This window comes from Notothenia rossii (genome assembly GCF_949606895.1).
Source record: "Notothenia rossii genome assembly, chromosome: 6".
In the NCBI taxonomy this organism is placed as follows: Eukaryota; Metazoa; Chordata; class Actinopteri; order Perciformes; family Nototheniidae; genus Notothenia; species Notothenia rossii.
This window is the reverse complement of record NC_136909.1, coordinates 75,516,665-75,536,586: the sequence shown is the minus strand read 5'-3', so window position 1 is coordinate 75,536,586 and position 19,922 is coordinate 75,516,665. Positions and strand designations below refer to the sequence as shown.

Below are 19,922 nucleotides of genomic sequence, written 5' to 3'. Positions count from 1 at the left end.
AACATTTGTTAGGTAAAGTGATTTGGGTACCACTTTACAATAAGACCACCCTTATAAAGAGTTTACGAATAGTTTGTAATTCATTTATTAATTAGGTTGTGAACACTTTATAAATCCTTAATAAGCTTTTATAAGACATGAGATAAACAGGGCAACTGTGACCGGTTGCTTGCCAAATAGTGAGCCCACATTTATCTGTACTGCTAAGCCTTCTATTGGCTACTTAGCTTACTTTGTCTTCTTCCTCAGCCAGCATCCTTGGTATCTGTTGCTCACTGAGTTGATTCTCGCTAAGTAGCCAAAATAAGGATTAGTCATCTTGCCAAATAGTGAGCCTGTGTTGATGTATGAAAACTATGTTAGAACTGCTTTATAAATGGTTCTTAATGATTAATAAAGTGTTTACAACCTAATTCATAACCTAATTATAAACCCTTTATGATTCCTTTATAAGGGTAGTCTTATTGTAAAGTGGTACCGTAATTTGTTATTTTGTTTTGTTTATTTATTTAATAAAAATGAAATATTATACTTTTGTATTGTCCTTTTACTCTAATAGCTATATCCACATGTCATTACATTCACTTTTGCAGCAAAAAGTCCTGCCACCACTGAGCCTGTGAAGCACACCCTTGAGCCTGTGAAGCACACCCCTGAGCCTGTGAAGCACACCTCTAGTTCTGCAGACCAAGCACTTTCCACTGTTGAGGCTGAGCACCAAAGGTGAGAGACCTTCACATTTTCATCCAACGTTGTTGTTGGACTGTTCAAACAAGTCTGTCATTTTCATTGTGTGTTTTTATTTATTCATTCCTGCTGCAGTGTTTCAGGGAACTTAAAGATCTTCATCATCCGTTGGAGTTTGCTGATCATCTTTGCGATGGTGAACTTGTTCATCTGGTTTATGTACAAACGACAAGGTAAATATATCGTGGTCTCTTCCTTGAACCATTTATGTATTTTTCTGAAATACAGGTGTGTAACTAACAGGTGCTTTTATGTCTCTTTTAGAGCAGACAATAGTAGAATCATCAGCAACAACAACGGTAAAATATTTGATTTATTTTCCTATTATAACTTTTCACAGCGAAGACATTACATTTAGAGGAAGAGAGGACATCCTTGTAATTGATGTATTTTATACTTTATATTTATTGTTGTTAAGAAGGTACAGTTACTGCAATCAGAACTCAAACAAGTATTTCTTCCCAAACTAATAATATACTATTTCAAATGTGCCAATGTTAATTTACCTAATACAATCTCGTTTTTTTTCCTCCAACACAGGCTGAAGGGGGAAGCAAGATACATGAGAGAAACTTCAGGCGAGGTAAAACTCAAAAATGTCAAACAAATGTTACACAAAATAGGCATATTATTTTAATTATACAATATACACCAGTAAATCAATAACATTTTTGAAATGAATCAACTTTCATATCTTTCTCCAACTTTTGTCCCAGAGATCTCCTGCAGAGAGTGATGTGGAAGAATTATAAAGTTCACTGGTTCAACAGCCAAAGGGTAAATACAAAAACACCGGAAACCAGTACGACACCTCATACATACTTATATCTGTATTTACTGCAGGCCATTTTGTTAGTGTCTCATAAGTGTAAATGTTCCTCATTTTTATTTTGCTCTTGTTGTTCAAATGGTTGAAAATATGTTTTCCCAGCTGCAAGTTGTGTTTATGTTTCTTTTTCTTCTGTTTTCCATGCATTTAGTCACTGTTGGAAGGCTGCAAACCAAAGAGCCACTGAGTGTTTGACAAGGAAATGTTTTTATGCTTGTGTATGTTGGATCTACTGCTCATAATTTTCTTTGATAAACTCCCAATGTGTATTATTATATATCCTGATCCTATTTTCATGATGTTTATAAACATTGATTTAAACTAGCTTTGTGTCTTATTTTAAATTGTTTAATATATGTACCCTTTTCAATTATTTTTTAAAAGTAATGCACATTTATATTGCACGTTTGGGGAATAACTTGTGTTGTTAACTGTTGTTACAAGGAGTAAACCATGATTTTATCTCACCAGCAAGCTGCTAACATTCAGAAGTGAGAAAGCAATATGTAACTTATCCAAGCCATTATAGTCATGGAAGGGAAGGTGATGTTGTTAAATCTTATTTTCTTAATTATTGGTAAGAAAAATACAAAATGTTGGTAATTTGCGCAATTGTAGCTACTGTCACTTGTCAGTGAGCTTGGATAAATGCTCTTTTCATTGGAAAGTGAGTGCACTGAATTTACACCTTAGGCTTCTTTACACAACATATACCAATGGCAGTATTGGGGAAGCTACTTTGAAACTGAAGCTATATACTGTTAAAGTCCAATGCTAAATAAATGCATTCATTATTTAATGTAATAAAGTTTAAACCAAACAAAACAAATTAATCAATGCATAGGCCTATAGGTGTTTTTAAAGCAGTAGTCCTATCTTTTATATATACATATATACAGTATATAGCCTACAGTGTATGCTTAGGGTCATGGTCGTGGAAATTTGCTTTCATAGTTATTTAAACAACAGTCACGTTTTCCATTTTATCTAACGACTTTGTTTCCCTTTTTTAAAGCAACTATATGGCAAAGTACACATACACAACATTAGGAGTCAGGGGTAAACAATCAGAGAAAATAAAACAGGTAAAACTATCGTACCAGGATAATAGTGATGCAACCATGCTGTGTGATGTAAAAGCATTATTTCATTTCTTTGGAAAACTATTTGTATTGGCATTTCGTTTTTTTAGCAAAATACATTAGTCAAATGTAAAACCCCCCAAAGAAGAAGAAAAAAAATAAAAACACAACAAGGTTAAAATAAAAAATAAAAGGTAATACGTTTATTACTAGCATACACAAATATGCATATGCAGATGTTGACAGTGAACAATCATTCAAAATAGTAAACTCAAAACAACACGTGAAATCATTTTTACTCAGGCACATTGAGCGGTTGTCGCGGGTCCTGCGCCGGGATGTGATAGGTCTGGATTTCGTTGAATCCACTCCAGTCAGTCTCCTTCAGCTCGCCCTTCTACCGGTGACGCCTGTCTCGGCCGTGCCCAGTGAGCAACATCTACTAAAAAGTCACTTAAGTTTACCACTAGACCCATCCTTACCTGGTAAGACAGCTATTTATTCAGTTTCACACTGTTATTTAACTCCTTAACAAGCGAGAAGTGTTGTTTACGCGTACTTTACGCACACCGGTACTCTGCAGGCTAACGAAGTTAGCTAAGCTAGCAGCGCTCGGCATGCTGCGTCTGACACATGTCTACTTAAAGTAGTAAAGTTATGCTTTGTTGTAGACGTCTCGTGCTACTAATTAAGAGGCTGCTGCTGTGTAAAGCTAATTTCAAGACAATATACGCAACGTACTGCTTTAACTTCAGTAAGAATGTGTTAGCCTCCATACGGCCTAGTTAGCAATAGTGAGGTAGCTTAGCTGATAATGCAAGTGAACTGGTTAATTAACTCATCCCGGTAATTGTCACGGGCATGTGCCTCCCCACGCCCTGCTGTGCTTTCAATTACACGTGAAGGAGCTGTTTAATAAGAGCCAGGCCTGAAAGTAGCCTCTCCAGTGCGGCAAAATGGCTCCTCTCTGGCTGGGTAACCTTGTCCATCGGCTGTCAAGACTGTTGCACTGCTGTGACCAGAATGCTGTCACTGCCTGACGTGTTGAATTAAAAATGAAAGCAACTTTTTGAAAGTGCAAATATTTATATAATAGTTCGATAAAAGGGAGATGGCATCAAAGGTATTGTACAGTATGTGACTACAGGAACAATACATTTAGCTCAGTCCGCTACAATTAGTCATGAATTGGATGTTGGGCATATAATCGTTATAAATGCTCAATAATGCAAAGTCTAGCTCTCAACTCAGCAGTTGCACCATGGCAAGAACATGTACTGAAGCATTAAAATCCTCATGATACCTTTTTTTCAACAAATTCTCCTCTAATGTTACCTGCTGGTATTTGACAACATCTTAAGGGTTATAGGTGTATTGCCTGAAAACAAAGAACATATCTGCATTTAATCATCCATGCAACACGCATGAGTGGTACATTTTACAGTCAGCAATTCCTGCTTTTAAGTCCAAGTATTGGTTTGTTTGCTTAATGGCTTTCTACTTAAGTTTCACCTATTGCTGCTCTTGGATCAGCATTATGCATATGTCACTCAAAAATAATTTGAACAATTTGTGTTTTGCTCTTTTCAACAGATACAATGGCTGTGCCTCCTTGCTATTGTGACCTGGGCAAGTCTGCCAAGGACATCTTCAACAAAGGCTATGGTATGGTTTCCTCCAGTTTGACCAAGTTATACTGTGATGTTAAAACGTGAACTTCCAAGTGTACTTGATATTGCAAACAACCTTTGATATGATTTAAACAAATGTTGTATTTTTTTCCACAGGATTTGGCTTGGTTAAGCTTGATGTCAAGACAAAATCTGCCAGTGGAGTGGTAAGTTCATTTATTTATGGGTTGAGAATAGAAAACTAAAACTTACTTCAACGACTCAAATTATGTTACAGTACATTCAAGTCTAATGGCATGAGGCAATACGAAAGTTAAATGCAGTAATTTTTTGGACCTTCCTGGATCCTTTGTTAAACATGAAAGCTGCCCCAATGAACAATGACATCCAACTTCAGTACATTTGCCCATCTTCATGTGTTAAAAAAAATGAGTCCATTAAATATTTTTCCCTAGTAGTGGAACTATTATTTTCAAAATGTCCCGGAATGGACGATATTTAACAAATTTGGCATTTGGTTATAAACAAAAAATGAGAAGTAGCCGAGAATAAAAGTGTCAAATGTAATGAGAGAGAGAGCACTGAATGAGTTTTATTTCAATCCCAGTTATTCTATACAGTGTCTTTTAAAGCATTCCTTCTGATTGTCACGTCTCTAAAATGGTCCCTTGTAGGAATTCAAAACAGCCGGTAACTCCAACACTGATACCAGCAAAGTTGCGGGCAGTCTGGAAACCAAATACAAGAGGGCAGAATATGGCCTGACCTTCACCGAGAAGTGGAACACTGACAACACCTTGGGAACAGAAATCACAGTTGAAGACCAGGTGAGCGATATAAACAAACATTTTTTACACTGTGTTTAACAAGGTGCAAACATCAATATTTATCCAGTGAGCATAAAGAGTCAACATTTAATTGTATCTTAACATCAAATGGTTTGTTACAGATTGCCAAGGGACTGAAGTTGACTTTTGACACAACCTTCTCACCAAACACTGGGTAAGATTATGGTTATGATCAATTCATTGGAAATTGAGTTTCATGTGAATATTACTTAAACTAATCCTGCTGCCTCTCCACATGAGTCATTTTAGCAACATGATCAGTGCTGTACATGCTTCTGAAAAGTGAAGCTGCCGTGTGACCCCTGTCCCATAATGGAACATTCTATTGTAACACAAAATGAGCTGTTGGGTTTTGCGAAACTGCTTGGGTTATGTCTTGCAGTCTGCTGTTCTCTAGGAGGTACACAAATGGTTTTACTAGTGTGCCCAGCTGCTCTGGCAATCCTTGTGGGTTTGCTTACTATGAGGTGTAAATCACACGAAGAAAGTGGCACATAGCCCAGAGGAAGCGCGTCGTCTTTCAGACTGGAGGGTGGGAAGGTGACGGGTGGAGATATGTGGCTACAGCTTGTTCGAGGATACAGTGTCATGCTCAGACTGGGAGGTAAAGAGCAGAACTTTGACTTTTGACTCAGCAATGACTCCAAACTTCTACTTCAAAGCCAAGCTGGTGCAACAGTTGAAGTGGCAGTCTACTGATAATGTCCTTATCCCGTTTGCTACTTGAGCTGACAACTGGCACAGGCCATATGTTAAGAATTATCTATGGCAGTGGTTTTCAGAGTCAGTTTCACAACACCCTGTGGTGCTTTAAGGACAGGCAACAGTTACGTATGTGACCTCTTCAATGTATAAAAAAAGAGGACATCAAAATTGTCTGTCAGAACCTTGGAAAAAGGTCTGGCTCTTGAACGTTTGGATATATTTCGGCATGTTTTAGCATTTCGAAACGGTCTGGAAAAAACAATACAACCCAATTTGCAAGACTGCAAGCTGGGGGTGTACTTTGTGTCGTAGTTTGGTTAATGCAAGTGCTTTCTTTTGTGTAATGATAAAACATAATGGAAAAAGATGTGTATATATATTTCTTTATAAATTCCTTTTCCTACCTTTTTTTTATATGTGCAAAAAGCTTCTTACAAATGCTTTAATTAAGCCCAATCTGATTTCAGCTAATGTTAACGAAAGCTTTGTTTCTCCTCAACAGCAAGAAGAGTGGCAAAGTTAAGACCGCCTACAAGCGTGAGTTCGTCAACATGGGCTGCGATGTTGACTTTGACTTCGCTGGCCCCACCATCCACGGAGCTGCTGTCGTCGGCTACGAGGGGTGGCTCGCTGGTTACCAGATGAGCTTTGACACCGCCAAATCCAAGATGACCCGGAACAACTTCGCCATTGGCTACAAGACCGGTGACTTCCAGCTGCACACCAATGTGTGAGTAGATTACTTTTACATTAGGTTTGGGTTTTTGTAAAAAAAACAAAAAGCTGGACTACTGCCTTTTCAGGTAATGTAGTCATAGAATATAGAGACAACACAAAGTGGATGAATGTTTTACTACAAGATAAAAGCAAAACCTCTTTAAATGAGAAATTCCTGATTTTATTTACAGTAACGATGGTGCTGAGTTTGGAGGCTCCATCTACCAGAAGGTGAGCGACAAGCTGGAGACGGGGGTCAACCTGGCCTGGACCGCTGGCAGCAACAGCACACGCTTCGGTATCGCTGCCAAATACCAGCTGGATAAGGATGCCTCCATCAGCGTAAGTATTGCAGTACAGGCTCTCGGCTTTGTGCGGACAAAATAAAATGTAGACTTATTCTTACCAAGTGATTATTTTTTTCCTCCATAGGCTAAAGTGAACAACAATAGCCTTGTTGGTGTTGGGTACACCCAGACTCTTAGACCAGGTAAGAGGTTTCCTACCAGTCAATGGATAGCTGGAGTGGTACATTTTAATACCTGTGTTTGTAGTACATAGCACTTCAGTTATGAGCAAATGCATGCTTTAAATAACTTGACATTGAGTCATTATAGCAACACTCAGCAGGCTCAAAGTCTTTCAACACACGTTCGACAAATGTAGTTTGTTCATGAAATGGCTAATGTTGTTTCATTTTGCCTGTGCAGGTGTGAAACTCACCCTGTCTGGTCTGGTCGATGGCAAGAACATCAACGCAGGAGGCCACAAGCTGGGTCTGGGCCTGGAACTGGAAGCCTAAGCTTTCAACATACTGCAAGGGACTAGGGAATATCAGAAGAATCTGGCCTTACAGTGTATGTCCAACTCAAACCAGCAGGGGATAACTTGGAGAGATTGGTTCAAAGGCTACAACAGCTACAACAGCTACAACAGCTACAACAGCTACAACAACAAACTCTAACTTGTTGAGTATCGCCTCAAGTTGGTGCTTCTGTCATTGGTATATTTGACCTTTTTGTTTCTTTTTACTTTGTAGTTTCATCTATTCAGGAGACAGTGGGTGGCATATTATTTATAAATCATTTCATTGTTTCTGTCAAGCCCTGCTATAATAATGAAATCCAATACAATCCTTTCGCCTGTCACCAACTCAGCGTGGCTTTATTGTGGTAATCCCCAGACGGTCAACATCAGTTGATGGTTTTACATGGTGAGCGTTGTCATACTTTCTCTCTGATTTTACAATTGTGACCATCTGATATTCCTTTGTCATCCCAACAGTTTTAATTGACAAACCTTGTTAAATACACTAGTCTTTTTTTCTGATATTATTTAAAATACTGCTGCACCCATCGTGTTCATGCACACAAGGAAAAACTAAAGCTCTGTAATGACTTGTTTTGTGTCGGCCATAATGGTTGTGATGTTCTGTTAGACCTGCAAGTTTGAGAGAAACATTTACATGTGGCCGACATATCAGAATTGGTTTATGTTCATTCTGTACCAACAGACAAATGGGGGGCTGCATAATTCATGTTCACAGTAATGCCAAACCTATCATTGTCCTCGAGAGGTAACTCCTAGTTGCTCTCTTGGAAAGTGCTTTCCTGGGCTGTGCTGGGCAGTGACAGAGCCCGCAGGAAGTCTTGGAGGTCCTTCTGTGTATGTAATCATTTTCAATAAAGTCTTGAACTCCACAAATGCATTTCTGGTCTTGATATTGAAGTTCTACTAACGATAACTTATTTACGTTTAAAGCTCACCTATTATGCAAAATCCACTTGTTTGTGTCTTTTATACATAAACATGTGTCCCCTCTGTGTCAAGAGATTCTGAAAGTTTCAGGAAAAAAGATTTGCTCACTTTTTGTCCTGATCCATTTCTATAAAAATGAGCTGATCAGATTTTGGCCACTTTGTCATAACGATTTTTTTGGCTTGTGTAAACATTAGCCAATCACCAACCAAGGTAACCCCCCCCCACCCACCTTATAACCTGAATCTCCTCCTAGAGCACCATTGTGCGTTTCTTAACCAAATATCTCACAGAGGTGCATGATGAGTGGCTCCTTATTTTCATCTAAAGTAACAGACAGAATCAGCACTTTTGAAATGGGTGTGTAGAGTTGAAACTTTTTATAAGGAATTGACCAAAAGGCAATTAAAGCTATACAAGAAATAATGCAACATGCAGTCTAACGCAAATTATTCTTCATGGTAAGGAGATGTATGCCTTCTGATGAGTTAAACAAAGATGGAGAAATAATCCCGTTTTCTAAATGTCCTCTTTAATGACCATGGTTATTATATTGTATATTATATATTATATAGTATAGTATATATTGTTATATTCATGGTTGATATGTGCTCACTATTTTTCATATGCCTCACATCTATCGCTATAGCAACTTGTCTTGCCCTCTAATGCAGGGGTGTCCAAACTTTTTTCACCGAGGACCACATACAGAAAAATATTCGAAGGGCCTGGCCGCTCGATACAGGAGAGGTATACTGCCTCATAAGTTAAATTATAAGTTGGCAAAATCATTCAAAATAGTCCAGCAGATATGTGAAATATCTGAAAGAATTGTGCTTTTGATGATAAAAGCATGACATTTTGCACACTGTTAGAGCATGCCCTTAGGAATATTTTTGGCTATAGGGCCATCGCAAATTTGTCCAATGGTGGCCATTTTAAAAATGGCCGCCATTGGTTGTTATTTTACCAGTAGTTTAGGATCTAGACCACCTTGGATCTTGATTCTGGTGGCTAATCCTACATTTACAAGGATGGGGAATGCATTGGTACTATTTACAACATGCTAGAATGTAGTTAACTATTGAAGGATTATTTGAATTATTTGAAGGATTAAAGTAACGGGGTATGACAGGAAAGTAAAATCTGGTATATTCATTTTGGTGTCACCTTATATATGTTCATGTGTGTTAAATTTGAAGGGACAAAGTATCTCTTCCTCTCCCAATATATTGAGGTGAATTCTGTGTGTTCAGAGAAGGATGGGAGCAGGAGATCTCCATATTTGGGAATAGTGCCAGACGCTGGAATGCTTCCCTCGTAAAAGAAGGATGGGTGTGTGTGACACAATCTTGTAGCAGATGTGTATGTGTTTTCATTGAAGTAAATATAAATGCTACATGATTACTGGTCAACTATACCTCTGTTCTTATTCTTTCATGTGTGGGTACTAAATGGCTACAAACATTGTGGAGAAATTAGCTTAAACATCTTTTATTACTCTATATGAAATGGAAGCAGTTTTATGATAGGGACGAGAGAGCTGGGGGAGGGACGCATTCCAGGAGTTTCAGCATGTCAATTGTCAGGGGAATCGACTTGTTTTCAATAGAGGTGTGTGGTTAGTTACTTTGTGTTAATAATAGCAGTATGTGTAAAGGAAGCTGGAAATATACAATGTGAAACCTTTTATTTGAAGTAAAGATGTGAACAATAGCTCAAACAAATGGAAGGGCCATAGGTAAGCCTGAGAAGTTTGACTATTTGAAAAGCATCTCTACTACTGCTTAAGAGCATAGGTAATGTGTTCCTCGTTGTTATTGATATGAAAGTAATTAACATGTATTACGTATATTTAGCCAACTATAACAACTATATCTTAAAACATACTTTTAACTTGTGTGTGGCAGTCAGGAGGCGGGAAGAGGGACAAAGGGCCATAAAGGAGATGTGTGTGTGCTGGCTAAAAGCTGCTGTGTCGCACTGATTGGGTGCGACAGGCCATGTGTTGATCTCTGCCAATAAGATGACCTCTGGGGGAATGCACGTACACACCTCCTCCTGTGTTTTAGTATGAAAGCCTGTGTTTTCCTTTGGTTCGCGCTCTTGTTTTTCACCAGCCGTTCCTGAGACCTGTCTCACACGTGGGGTAGAACCTGAGCCCGGAGTACTCTGCAGAGTGCTTCGTGATTTCTTTGTATTTGTATCGTTACTGTATATCATTAAAGCAGGATTATTGTTTAACTTGTATTCTGGTGTTTCTTAATCCCTCTCTTTTCCCGAATTCACCTAGCTTGTCAAACGACACGCGGAGACGAGGTTGGTTTCCAACATCCTCCAAATCTCCAACAAATGGTGAACCCGACGTTTCTGAGTGGGGTGTTTTCGAGGAAGAGACCACCAGCGGCAAGAGGACGGAATAGTCCAGGGCTAAACATCTCGGCCTCTTCTGACAACTACAAACAGAGCTCTGTACAATAGGCTACCAGGTGAGCAAACACGATTTAATTCGAAACCTGTGATTTGACCATATTCCAAATTTTAGGGTTGTCAGACGAAGTTTACAGTGTTTTTTTATAGTAACAATGCAAATGCGTGTTTTAGTTGTTAAAACCGAATATTGAGTTTCGGCAGGCCAGAAGGGTATTAAAGTCCCTGGCTTGGAAGTGGAGGTATAAGAGTCCCCACAGTTCGGATATCAAGTTCCGACAGGCCAGAAGGGTATTAAAGTCCCGGGCTTGTAAGTGGCGGTATTGAGTCCCCACAGTTAGACTGTCTAAGAGTAGTCAGTTGGTTGTATTAAGTCTCCATATAAGACTGACCCAAAATAACGAATCCACAGCTCGACGGGGCTGGAGATGAGTTATTTTGTTATAAGTGATCCAAAGGAGAGTAACGCAAACTTCAGAAAGTCATTCTGAAGTGACCGGGCCTCACTATATCCTTTGGTGTGTTGTGAATATTTACTGGTAACAAGGACAGTAAGTCAGATCAATAGATATGAAGTCTGTGAATATTTACTGGTAACAGAAACAGCCTAAGTCAGATGAATAGATACGAAGTCATAATGAAAGGAGAATTTCAACGGGAGGAGCGTGAGTTAAGAGCTTACGAGGACAGTGGGTTCAAGCAGAAAAATTGAATAAAAGGATAGCAGAAGTGTTAATTGTTGAAAGAAGCCCCCCTTTTCCAAAGGAGAGGCTGAGAGCTACAGCAGGGGAGAGAGAAGGGGTGTCAGTATTTGTCTGTGAGAGTTCCCCCACCCTTTTTCCTCTCGAGAGCAGCAGCAGCAGCCCGGAGTGTGTCTGCTTGCTTTTTTCTCTAGTGATCTGAAGTTGGAGTGAAATACATAGAAAATTAACAGATCAAGGTGTGATTTAAGTGGTAGATATATTGAAATAAATAAGAAACAATGGTTTGCTGCTATTTAAATATAGTCTTTGAGAACTGATTGATACCGTTGCATTGCGTTGTGAATTTCATGGTATTTGTCATTAACTAAGGATTGTACTTAATTATATTCCAAGGGGAAAATTATATTAAATACAGGAACAAAAGAGTAGAAAGTAAAGAGAAGATTTTTGTGAGTTCGTCAGAGGGAATCTGTTAATGTTTAAGCATGACAGAGGTCCTGCACGAGGTTTTGCTCCAGGCATCTCACACGGTTACACAAAGGGGTGATTTATGAGAAACTTGTGGTCAGGAGAAATGAGATGTTTTGGAAAGTAGACAGAGAGAGAGAGAGACAAGTAAGGTTGTTGCTAAAATATAGAGAGTAAAAGTTATATAAAGTTAACTACTATTCGGGAGAATGTCATATTGTTGAATGAGTAACCTAAAATAAGTGAAGATGGTGAAATAGTTTGATTAAGGATACAACCGGTAACTACTGATTAAATACACAGTGATGGTGTACATGAACATTGAGAGTAGATTAAGTTGTTTTGTTCTTCATGCTTTTCACCAGAAGTCATTTGAATTGTTATTATTTTTAAGTCGTGTTGTTTTGTGTTATATTTCTAGACTATAATGTACCCACATGCATGTGGTTTCTTTGTCCCAGTTCATTTTAAAGTCAGCCGCCTCATGGCTAAATCTATTTGACCCCATGAGGTCAAGAGTCATTCTGTTAGACCACCATCTTGTGAAAGACAAATCATTGTTCTTTTGTCACATTTTGAATTAGAAAAGAGTTCATTTTGCTAGATCAATTTATCTATAAATGTTGTAGTGGGAGTTTTGTGTTTGCTAACATTTTTAGGAACGACAACACCAGGAGATGAGTAAACTCAAGAATCCGTGGAGTGTAAATACATTGAGAAAAACACATTTTTATACTCTAACTTTTTGCACATCATAGACAAGGAATTTAGACAATATAAATAAATATTCAGCAAAAGTAATAAGTAAAATGGAAAGTAGACATGGGCCTACACTTGAGTCAAATTATATTACTGTGATCTGATCAGTGTGCTCTGCAGGTTTACTATTGTTCTAAGTAACAGTGGGATTTAAAATATTGGAGAAAGTATGGAGATGTTCTTTCGTAGTGTGTGAAATATGTGATGCTTGAAACAGGTATTTCAATTTATGGAAGAAAATGGTTTCCTGAAAGACTCAGGTTGGGTAGATATGTAACAATGGATGAAACAATTTATAGAGGGAGTTTTTGTAATATCATTAGTAGACATTAATGGTGTTGTTTAGATGGCATTTAGCAACTAAGACAGATAGTATGATTAGAAAGAGACAGAGTGGAAAGGGTTGGATTGATTCAATCTCAGTGTGCTAGATTTCTTATGGATAATGCGTCCCGGGACCTGGACTCCCCCTCTGAGTTAGAAAGGCTACGACCCCGTCCCTCCAAACTAGACAAAAGACCCAACCCAAAAGGAGGCTCCTCCTTCTCCATCAAACAGACAGAGAACCGGAGCTGAACCGTCTCCACCTGAGGCATCCAGAACCAAACCGCTTGCTGACATACAGAAATACTCTCATCAGTCCCTCAGACAGGGCATGAAGCTGAGCCACGAGATTTGGCACAGGAGCAGAGTGGGGGACATGAGAGCAGAATCCGCCCTCCATGAAGCAGCAGAGAGACTGTAAAGGGGAGATGGAATGCAAAGCAGTGCAAGAACAGTGGCATGATGTGGGCTGCAGATGTGACTGGGCCAAAGGCTGCCTAAAACAGTTACAGCGGATGGATTCAAGAGCTGATGGACTGAAGAGAAGACAGAATCAGAGGAGTTGGCATAGTCGATTTGAAGTGAGGAGGTCGGGGTCACGGCTTGAGACAACCAGGGGAGGAGAAAAGGAAAACGGGAATGAGTGAGTTTACACATAAACACACTTATTCACAAAACGCACATAAAAGACACCACATTTAAAGAACTTGAATTGACTTGATAAATAAGTAAAGATAAAAAGAGGTATTAACCATGAATTAATCGATTGGTAAATTCAAAATAGCAGTAAAGAGGAAACTATTAATGTCAAATGAGAAAATCATCCTAAAAACACACTGAGGGTTAAAGGGGGAGACATGAGGGAAATATGCACTACACTTTAAGCAGGGGGTGTTTTGGAGTAGCACAGTGTAGAACCATATTCTTCAATCTTTCCATCATATTAATAAATCATTCTTCAAGAGATTTTTATTCATGTGTGAATAAAGCAGTGATTTCATTTGTTACAATATTGATTTCACCATTGTGGCATAGTTATTACCATAGGAGGGCTTTAGGATGGAAACTGTTTTTAATCCTTGATAAAGTAAAGGGTGATGGTTGCATGTTCGGACACCCAAGGTTCCACACACTGCTAAAGAGTTTAACATTGTTTTTAAGTAGACCAGAATTGAAGATGAATGAGTATAATGAGCTATGAAATGCAGAGCTACACAGATCCTAGTAATGTTTTGACTTAAGATAATAGTTATGTACACAAGTTTCTGAATTAGATTTCTTAGACATTTTAATACTACTTAGTTGTAAATAAATTGCAGTAGTAGTAGTACTATTATGAAGTGAGTTTTGTACCAAGTTGCAGGAAATGTGGGAAGCAGCCGTCCCGATGACAAGTTAGAGATATCTGACTTAAGGTGGTAATCGTGAATTGATAAATGATGGCGCTCCATATATGACTGATTTTTGTAGACAAAGGATACTGGCCTATGCTGAAATATCAAAGTCTCTGCAGAGCACGACACATGGCCAATGAATCTGAGACCGAATGACCTTTGACCCTGACTGACAGTGTGACTTGAGAAAAGCACTATCAATGACTGACTCTGGGGCTGACCAAACTTGACTTTAAAACCTGACAGTGTGGGTGTGAATGAATTTCTGCATGTGATCAGTGTAACTGCATGATTCTAAAACAATAACTAACCGAGCATGTCTTTGGACTAATACATTATTTTGGAGCTCCATGGGAAACACAGGTTTCCTACAATTCCACGCATTTGGAAAAATGCACATGTGACCCGTTTCTAATTCCCACAGGAGTTGGCGGTTTGCAAATGTAAAACTCAAACTAAAATCTAAAGATTCTGTTTCTTTTAGGACTGCCAGCTGGAAATGAACACTTATTTTCCCTGGAGTGTTTACTGTGAAAAATGATGGATGTACTTTTGTGAATGATGTTTGGTATTTTCTTATAACCACTGGTTACCTGAAGGTTTTCTTCCCATACAGGATTTTATTACACATGTTTACATGTGTAAAAAGGGGGAGTGTGGAATATTTTCATATAGGGACTGGAAGAAACCTGCCGCCCCAACTCAGATGTTCAATCTGACCATTGATTGACAGTTTTAGATTTAACCTGCTCCATATCTGGGGATAAGATAATGTTTGATTAATGTTGACATGTTTCTAATATTGATTGAGTTATAACAGGTAACACAGATGCAGAATCAGTGGCCAAGGGGCTACTGAGAGAGGTAATTCCAGAATGAGAATGAGAAGATGAACGGTGATAATGAAAACAATTTGGTAATATTTCAACAGGTATTAAAGTAACTGAGGTTTGAAATGTAGAAAGAACATATTACAGCTAAGTTAAAACATAGTAATGTAATGAGATAGAATTTAATTTAGACAACATCTTGTAACTAGCCTGGTAAAGAAGTAAAAGCCATAGACTGTTTAGATCATTATGGGGATGTACATTTAATTTAAAGTCATAATAGAAAGACATTTGATGACAGTATGTTGGATTTCTGTATTCATTTTTCAGCTTGATAATATCCAAGCAGTGACAGGTAGAAGCAGTCTCGCCTGGAAATTATTCACTTTGTCAGTATCATGATTTTAGTTGTTTTTAATCCATAACATTAGTGTGTTTCTTTACCAGAAACATTAGCAGTTCATATTATATTTAGATTTTAAATGGGATCTCAAGGATTTCATTTATAATAACACAGATGCTTGTCAGGAATTCAGAGCTATTGAGATATGTTATTTAGTTCACCTGAAGATGTTGGGGTTTATTTTGTTGACACAGGCCAAGTATTAGAATTCTGAAGCGGCCTACCAGTGGTGGGTCAAACCCCTGAGGGCCCAGAAGCCCTGAGCGTAGACTTGAGGGGTGGGTATCAGATTTCTCCACACAGGTTGCTGACGCCAAAAGGGGGACCCGAGGAGCAGGAGGCCGACACAGCGGAGTTCGTCTGGCTGAAGGTCGTCAGGCCTACGTGACTCAACCCCAGGTTCTCCGGCCTCTACAGAGTGACCCAGAGGACATCTCATGCCGTCCGCCGAGGAGCAAAGGGGGACATCTGGTACTACTGGAGCCAGTGTGCGGCGAGGAACACTCCGGCTAGGACCTTGGAGGACATCAGGACGGACCTGGCTATCGTCAACGCGGACATCCCTACAGCAGACGACTTGGAAGCAGGCATCAGCGGACTGGAGGAGAAGGACCTCGCGGACATCCCTACAGCAGACGACTTGGAAGGAGGCGTCAGCGGGCTGGGGGACTTCTCGAGGCAGCAGAGGAGTCTACTTCTCTCTGATCAGATTAATCAGTTCCACCTTTGAAGGAAAGGCCGCATCTCCCCCTCCCTATCAGCTGCCCTTGTTGGCGTATTCCGCTGAGGGGGGGGGGGGGGCCCTGATGATTCAACAACACGCAAGGATGCTGCCGTCTGGCACTCAGGCTCTCACTCTGATAGTTTCTTCACTGTCATTGGAGGTTGTTTTCTGTTCTCAAAGGTTTAATGAAGGGGGACAGACACAGTATCAAAGAATGACAGTAGTTTGTTTCAAATGTCTTATGTGTGTTGGTCTCGTTAATGCGAGACCAAAAGGGGGAAATTGAAGGATTATTTGAATTATTTGAAGGATTAAAGTAACGGGGTATGACAGGAAAGTAAAATCTGGTATATTCATTTTGGTGTCACCTTATATATGTTCATGTGTGTTAAATTTGAAGGGACAAAGTATCTCTTCCTCTCCCAATATATTGAGGTGAATTCTGTGTGTTCAGAGAAGGATGGGAGCAGGAGATCTCCATATTTGGGAATAGTGCCAGACGCTGGAATGCTTCCCTCGTAAAAGAAGGATGGGTGTGTGTGACACAATCTTGTAGCAGATGTGTATGTGTTTTCATTGAAGTAAATATAAATGCTACATGATTACTGGTCAACTATACCTCTGTTCTTATTCTTTCATGTGTGGGTACTAAATGGCTACAAACATTGTGGAGAAATTAGCTTAAACATCTTTTATTACTCTATATGAAATGGAAGCAGTTTTATGATAGGGACGAGAGAGCTGGGGGAGGGACGCATTCCAGGAGTTTCAGCATGTCAATTGTCAGGGGAATCGACTTGTTTTCAATAGAGGTGTGTGGTTAGTTACTTTGTGTTAATAATAGCAGTATGTGTAAAGGAAGCTGGAAATATACAATGTGAAACCTTTTATTTGAAGTAAAGATGTGAACAATAGCTCAAACAAATGGAAGGGCCATAGGTAAGCCTGAGAAGTTTGACTATTTGAAAAGCATCTCTACTACTGCTTAAGAGCATAGGTAATGTGTTCCTCGTTGTTATTGATATGAAAGTAATTAACATGTATTACGTATATTTAGCCAACTATAACAACTATATCTTAAAACATACTTTTAACTTGTGTGTGGCAGTCAGGAGGCGGGAAGAGGGACAAAGGGCCATAAAGGAGATGTGTGTGTGCTGGCTAAAAGCTGCTGTGTCGCACTGATTGGGTGCGACAGGCCATGTGTTGATCTCTGCCAATAAGATGACCTCTGGGGGAATGCACGTACACACCTCCTCCTGTGTTTTAGTATGAAAGCCTGTGTTTTCCTTTGGTTCGCGCTCTTGTTTTTCACCAGCCGTTCCTGAGACCTGTCTCACACGTGGGGTAGAACCTGAGCCCGGAGTACTCTGCAGAGTGCTTCGTGATTTCTTTGTATTTGTATCGTTACTGTATATCATTAAAGCAGGATTATTGTTTAACTTGTATTCTGGTGTTTCTTAATCCCTCTCTTTTCCCGAATTCACCTAGCTTGTCAAACGACACGCGGAGACGAGGTTGGTTTCCAACATCCTCCAAATCTCCAACAAAATATGTATCTGGTATTCAGGGAACAAAATACACAGTAAACCATTAACATATTTATTATGGTGAAGTCATACATGTTACATAATATATATGAAATATTACAGGTTTTCAACTAAATGCAGACTTAGTTCTGAAAACACAGTCCACCACAGTGGCAAAGGGCACTGCACTGAATTGCTGCCTTGACACATTTGCATTGTCCACTGCACCCCTTTTTGCATCCACAGCGGAGGAGTTCACAATAGGCCTGGTAATGTGATCCAGTAAACTTCCCATCCACCTGTGGCCTTCCTCTTCCACCCCCAGTCATCTGGGGATGGGAGTTCAGGGGCTGCAAACATCATCTGTCCCCAGCAGTGACCAGCTTGGAAGGCAGCTCTCTTTGTGTGCTGAATCGATGCTGCTTGTGTTGGGGGGAGTCCTTCAATTGTTCTACCTTTCTGGGTGAAGAGCTGCTTGCGTGCCTGATTGACTGACTCCTGGCTGCTAGTGTGCCGGTCATACAATACCAGAGAGTAGTGTCACGCTCACTTCTCTACTTCCCCTCTTCTATGACCAGGCCAAATCTGTGGCCATGACTCATCATTCCATGGATCGGTAAGGCAGACATTGGAGATTCTGAATCCCGGTCAGATCACTCTGGATCAACCTCTATACGCTGTGGCAAAACAAACCCAGTGGAGCTGGCCAGCAACTCACAGTGAAGATCATTTTATTGTGATGTTTGTTGGGTTTCACATTGAGATGGCAGCAGTCAAGGTACTTGGCAACCTCCTGGAGGGGTAGCGGGTGGACAAGAGCAGTGTCATGTTCCCAGTTCCACTTCTGGTCTATCATCCTGCAGCTGGAAATGGAGTTGATGATCTATGTGCGATCAATACAAGAGGCCGACTTCCTACTCTACATAAATGCCTTGACCAAGATTGTGCCTTGGTTCATTTAATTACATTTCAAACCTTTATTTATGCAGGTGAATCCCATTGAGATCATTGATCTGAATAATCCTAGGAAATTTTGGAAAGCCATAAAATCGATTTCCACTGGTGATATCCCAAATGAGCTACCTCCGTACCTCACCACAGCATCTGGCATTATATCAGACAGGGCCACCATGCTAAATTGCTTTAATAAGCATTTTGTCTCTTGTGGCTCTCTGTTTGATTCTGTCACTGACTGTGCTTCTGCTTCTGTGAACGCTCCAGTCCTTGACTCTGAACAATGTGGTCTGGAAAACCCTTTCAGTTTTACTCCTTTAACTGTTGGTATTGTCCATGAAGCTTTATCCAAGTTAGATCCTAGGAAACCGGCTGGCCCGGACAACGTAGAACCTTTCTTTTTAAAGATAGCTGCAGATTTTATTGCTCCACCTCTTACTTCTCTTTTTAACCTCTCCCTCAGCACAAATACAATTCCTAAAGTATGGAAGTCTGCTTATGTCCTGCCTCTACTGAAAGGAGGGGAGGCAACTATTTTAAATAACTATAGGCCAATCTCTAAATTGTCAGTTTTGGCTAAGGTACTCGAACGACTTGTGAGTGAACAAGTAAAGGAGTTTTTATGTATAAATGATATCCTGTCTAAACATCAGTCAGGCTTCAGGAAGAAACATAGCACCATCACTGCAACAATGAAAGTGGTAAATGATATTACTAGTATGCTAGATAATAAACAGAGTTGTGCAGCTCTGTTTATTGACCTTTCCAAAGCGTTTGACACCGTTGATCATCGCGTCTTAAAACAGAGGCTACTCAGTACTGGCATATCCAGCCATGCAGTGGGGTGGTTTGTGAACTACCTCTCTGAAAGGTCCCAATGTGTTCACTTTGATGGGCTGTCTTCTGAGTGGTTAAACATTGCTAATGGTGTTCCTCAAGGTTCTGTTTTAGGTCCACTTTTATTCTCCATATATATCAACAGTTTAGGTGAAAATGTGGATGAAGCTACTTTACATTTTTATGCGGACGATACCGTGATGTATTGTGCAGGTCCCTCCATTCAGGAGGCGGTTGTTAAATTACAGG

The 19,922-nt window shown here is 39.7% G+C and overlaps 1 protein-coding gene across 1 annotated transcript; it reads left to right on the top strand.

Moving 5' to 3' along the window:
• The first annotated feature begins 2,987 nt into the window (after positions 1–2,987).
• Positions 2,988–8,263, top strand: vdac2 (voltage-dependent anion channel 2). Its single transcript, XM_079691073.1, has 9 exons — positions 2,988–3,143; positions 4,252–4,323; positions 4,446–4,495; positions 4,964–5,116; positions 5,239–5,291; positions 6,345–6,572; positions 6,751–6,901; positions 6,992–7,049; positions 7,270–8,263. The coding sequence occupies exons 2-9, from the start codon at positions 4,257–4,259 to the stop codon at positions 7,359–7,361; spliced, it is 852 nt and encodes a 283-aa protein (XP_079547199.1). The 5' UTR covers positions 2,988–3,143; positions 4,252–4,256; the 3' UTR covers positions 7,362–8,263.
• Positions 8,264–19,922: the final 11,659 nt, after the last annotated feature.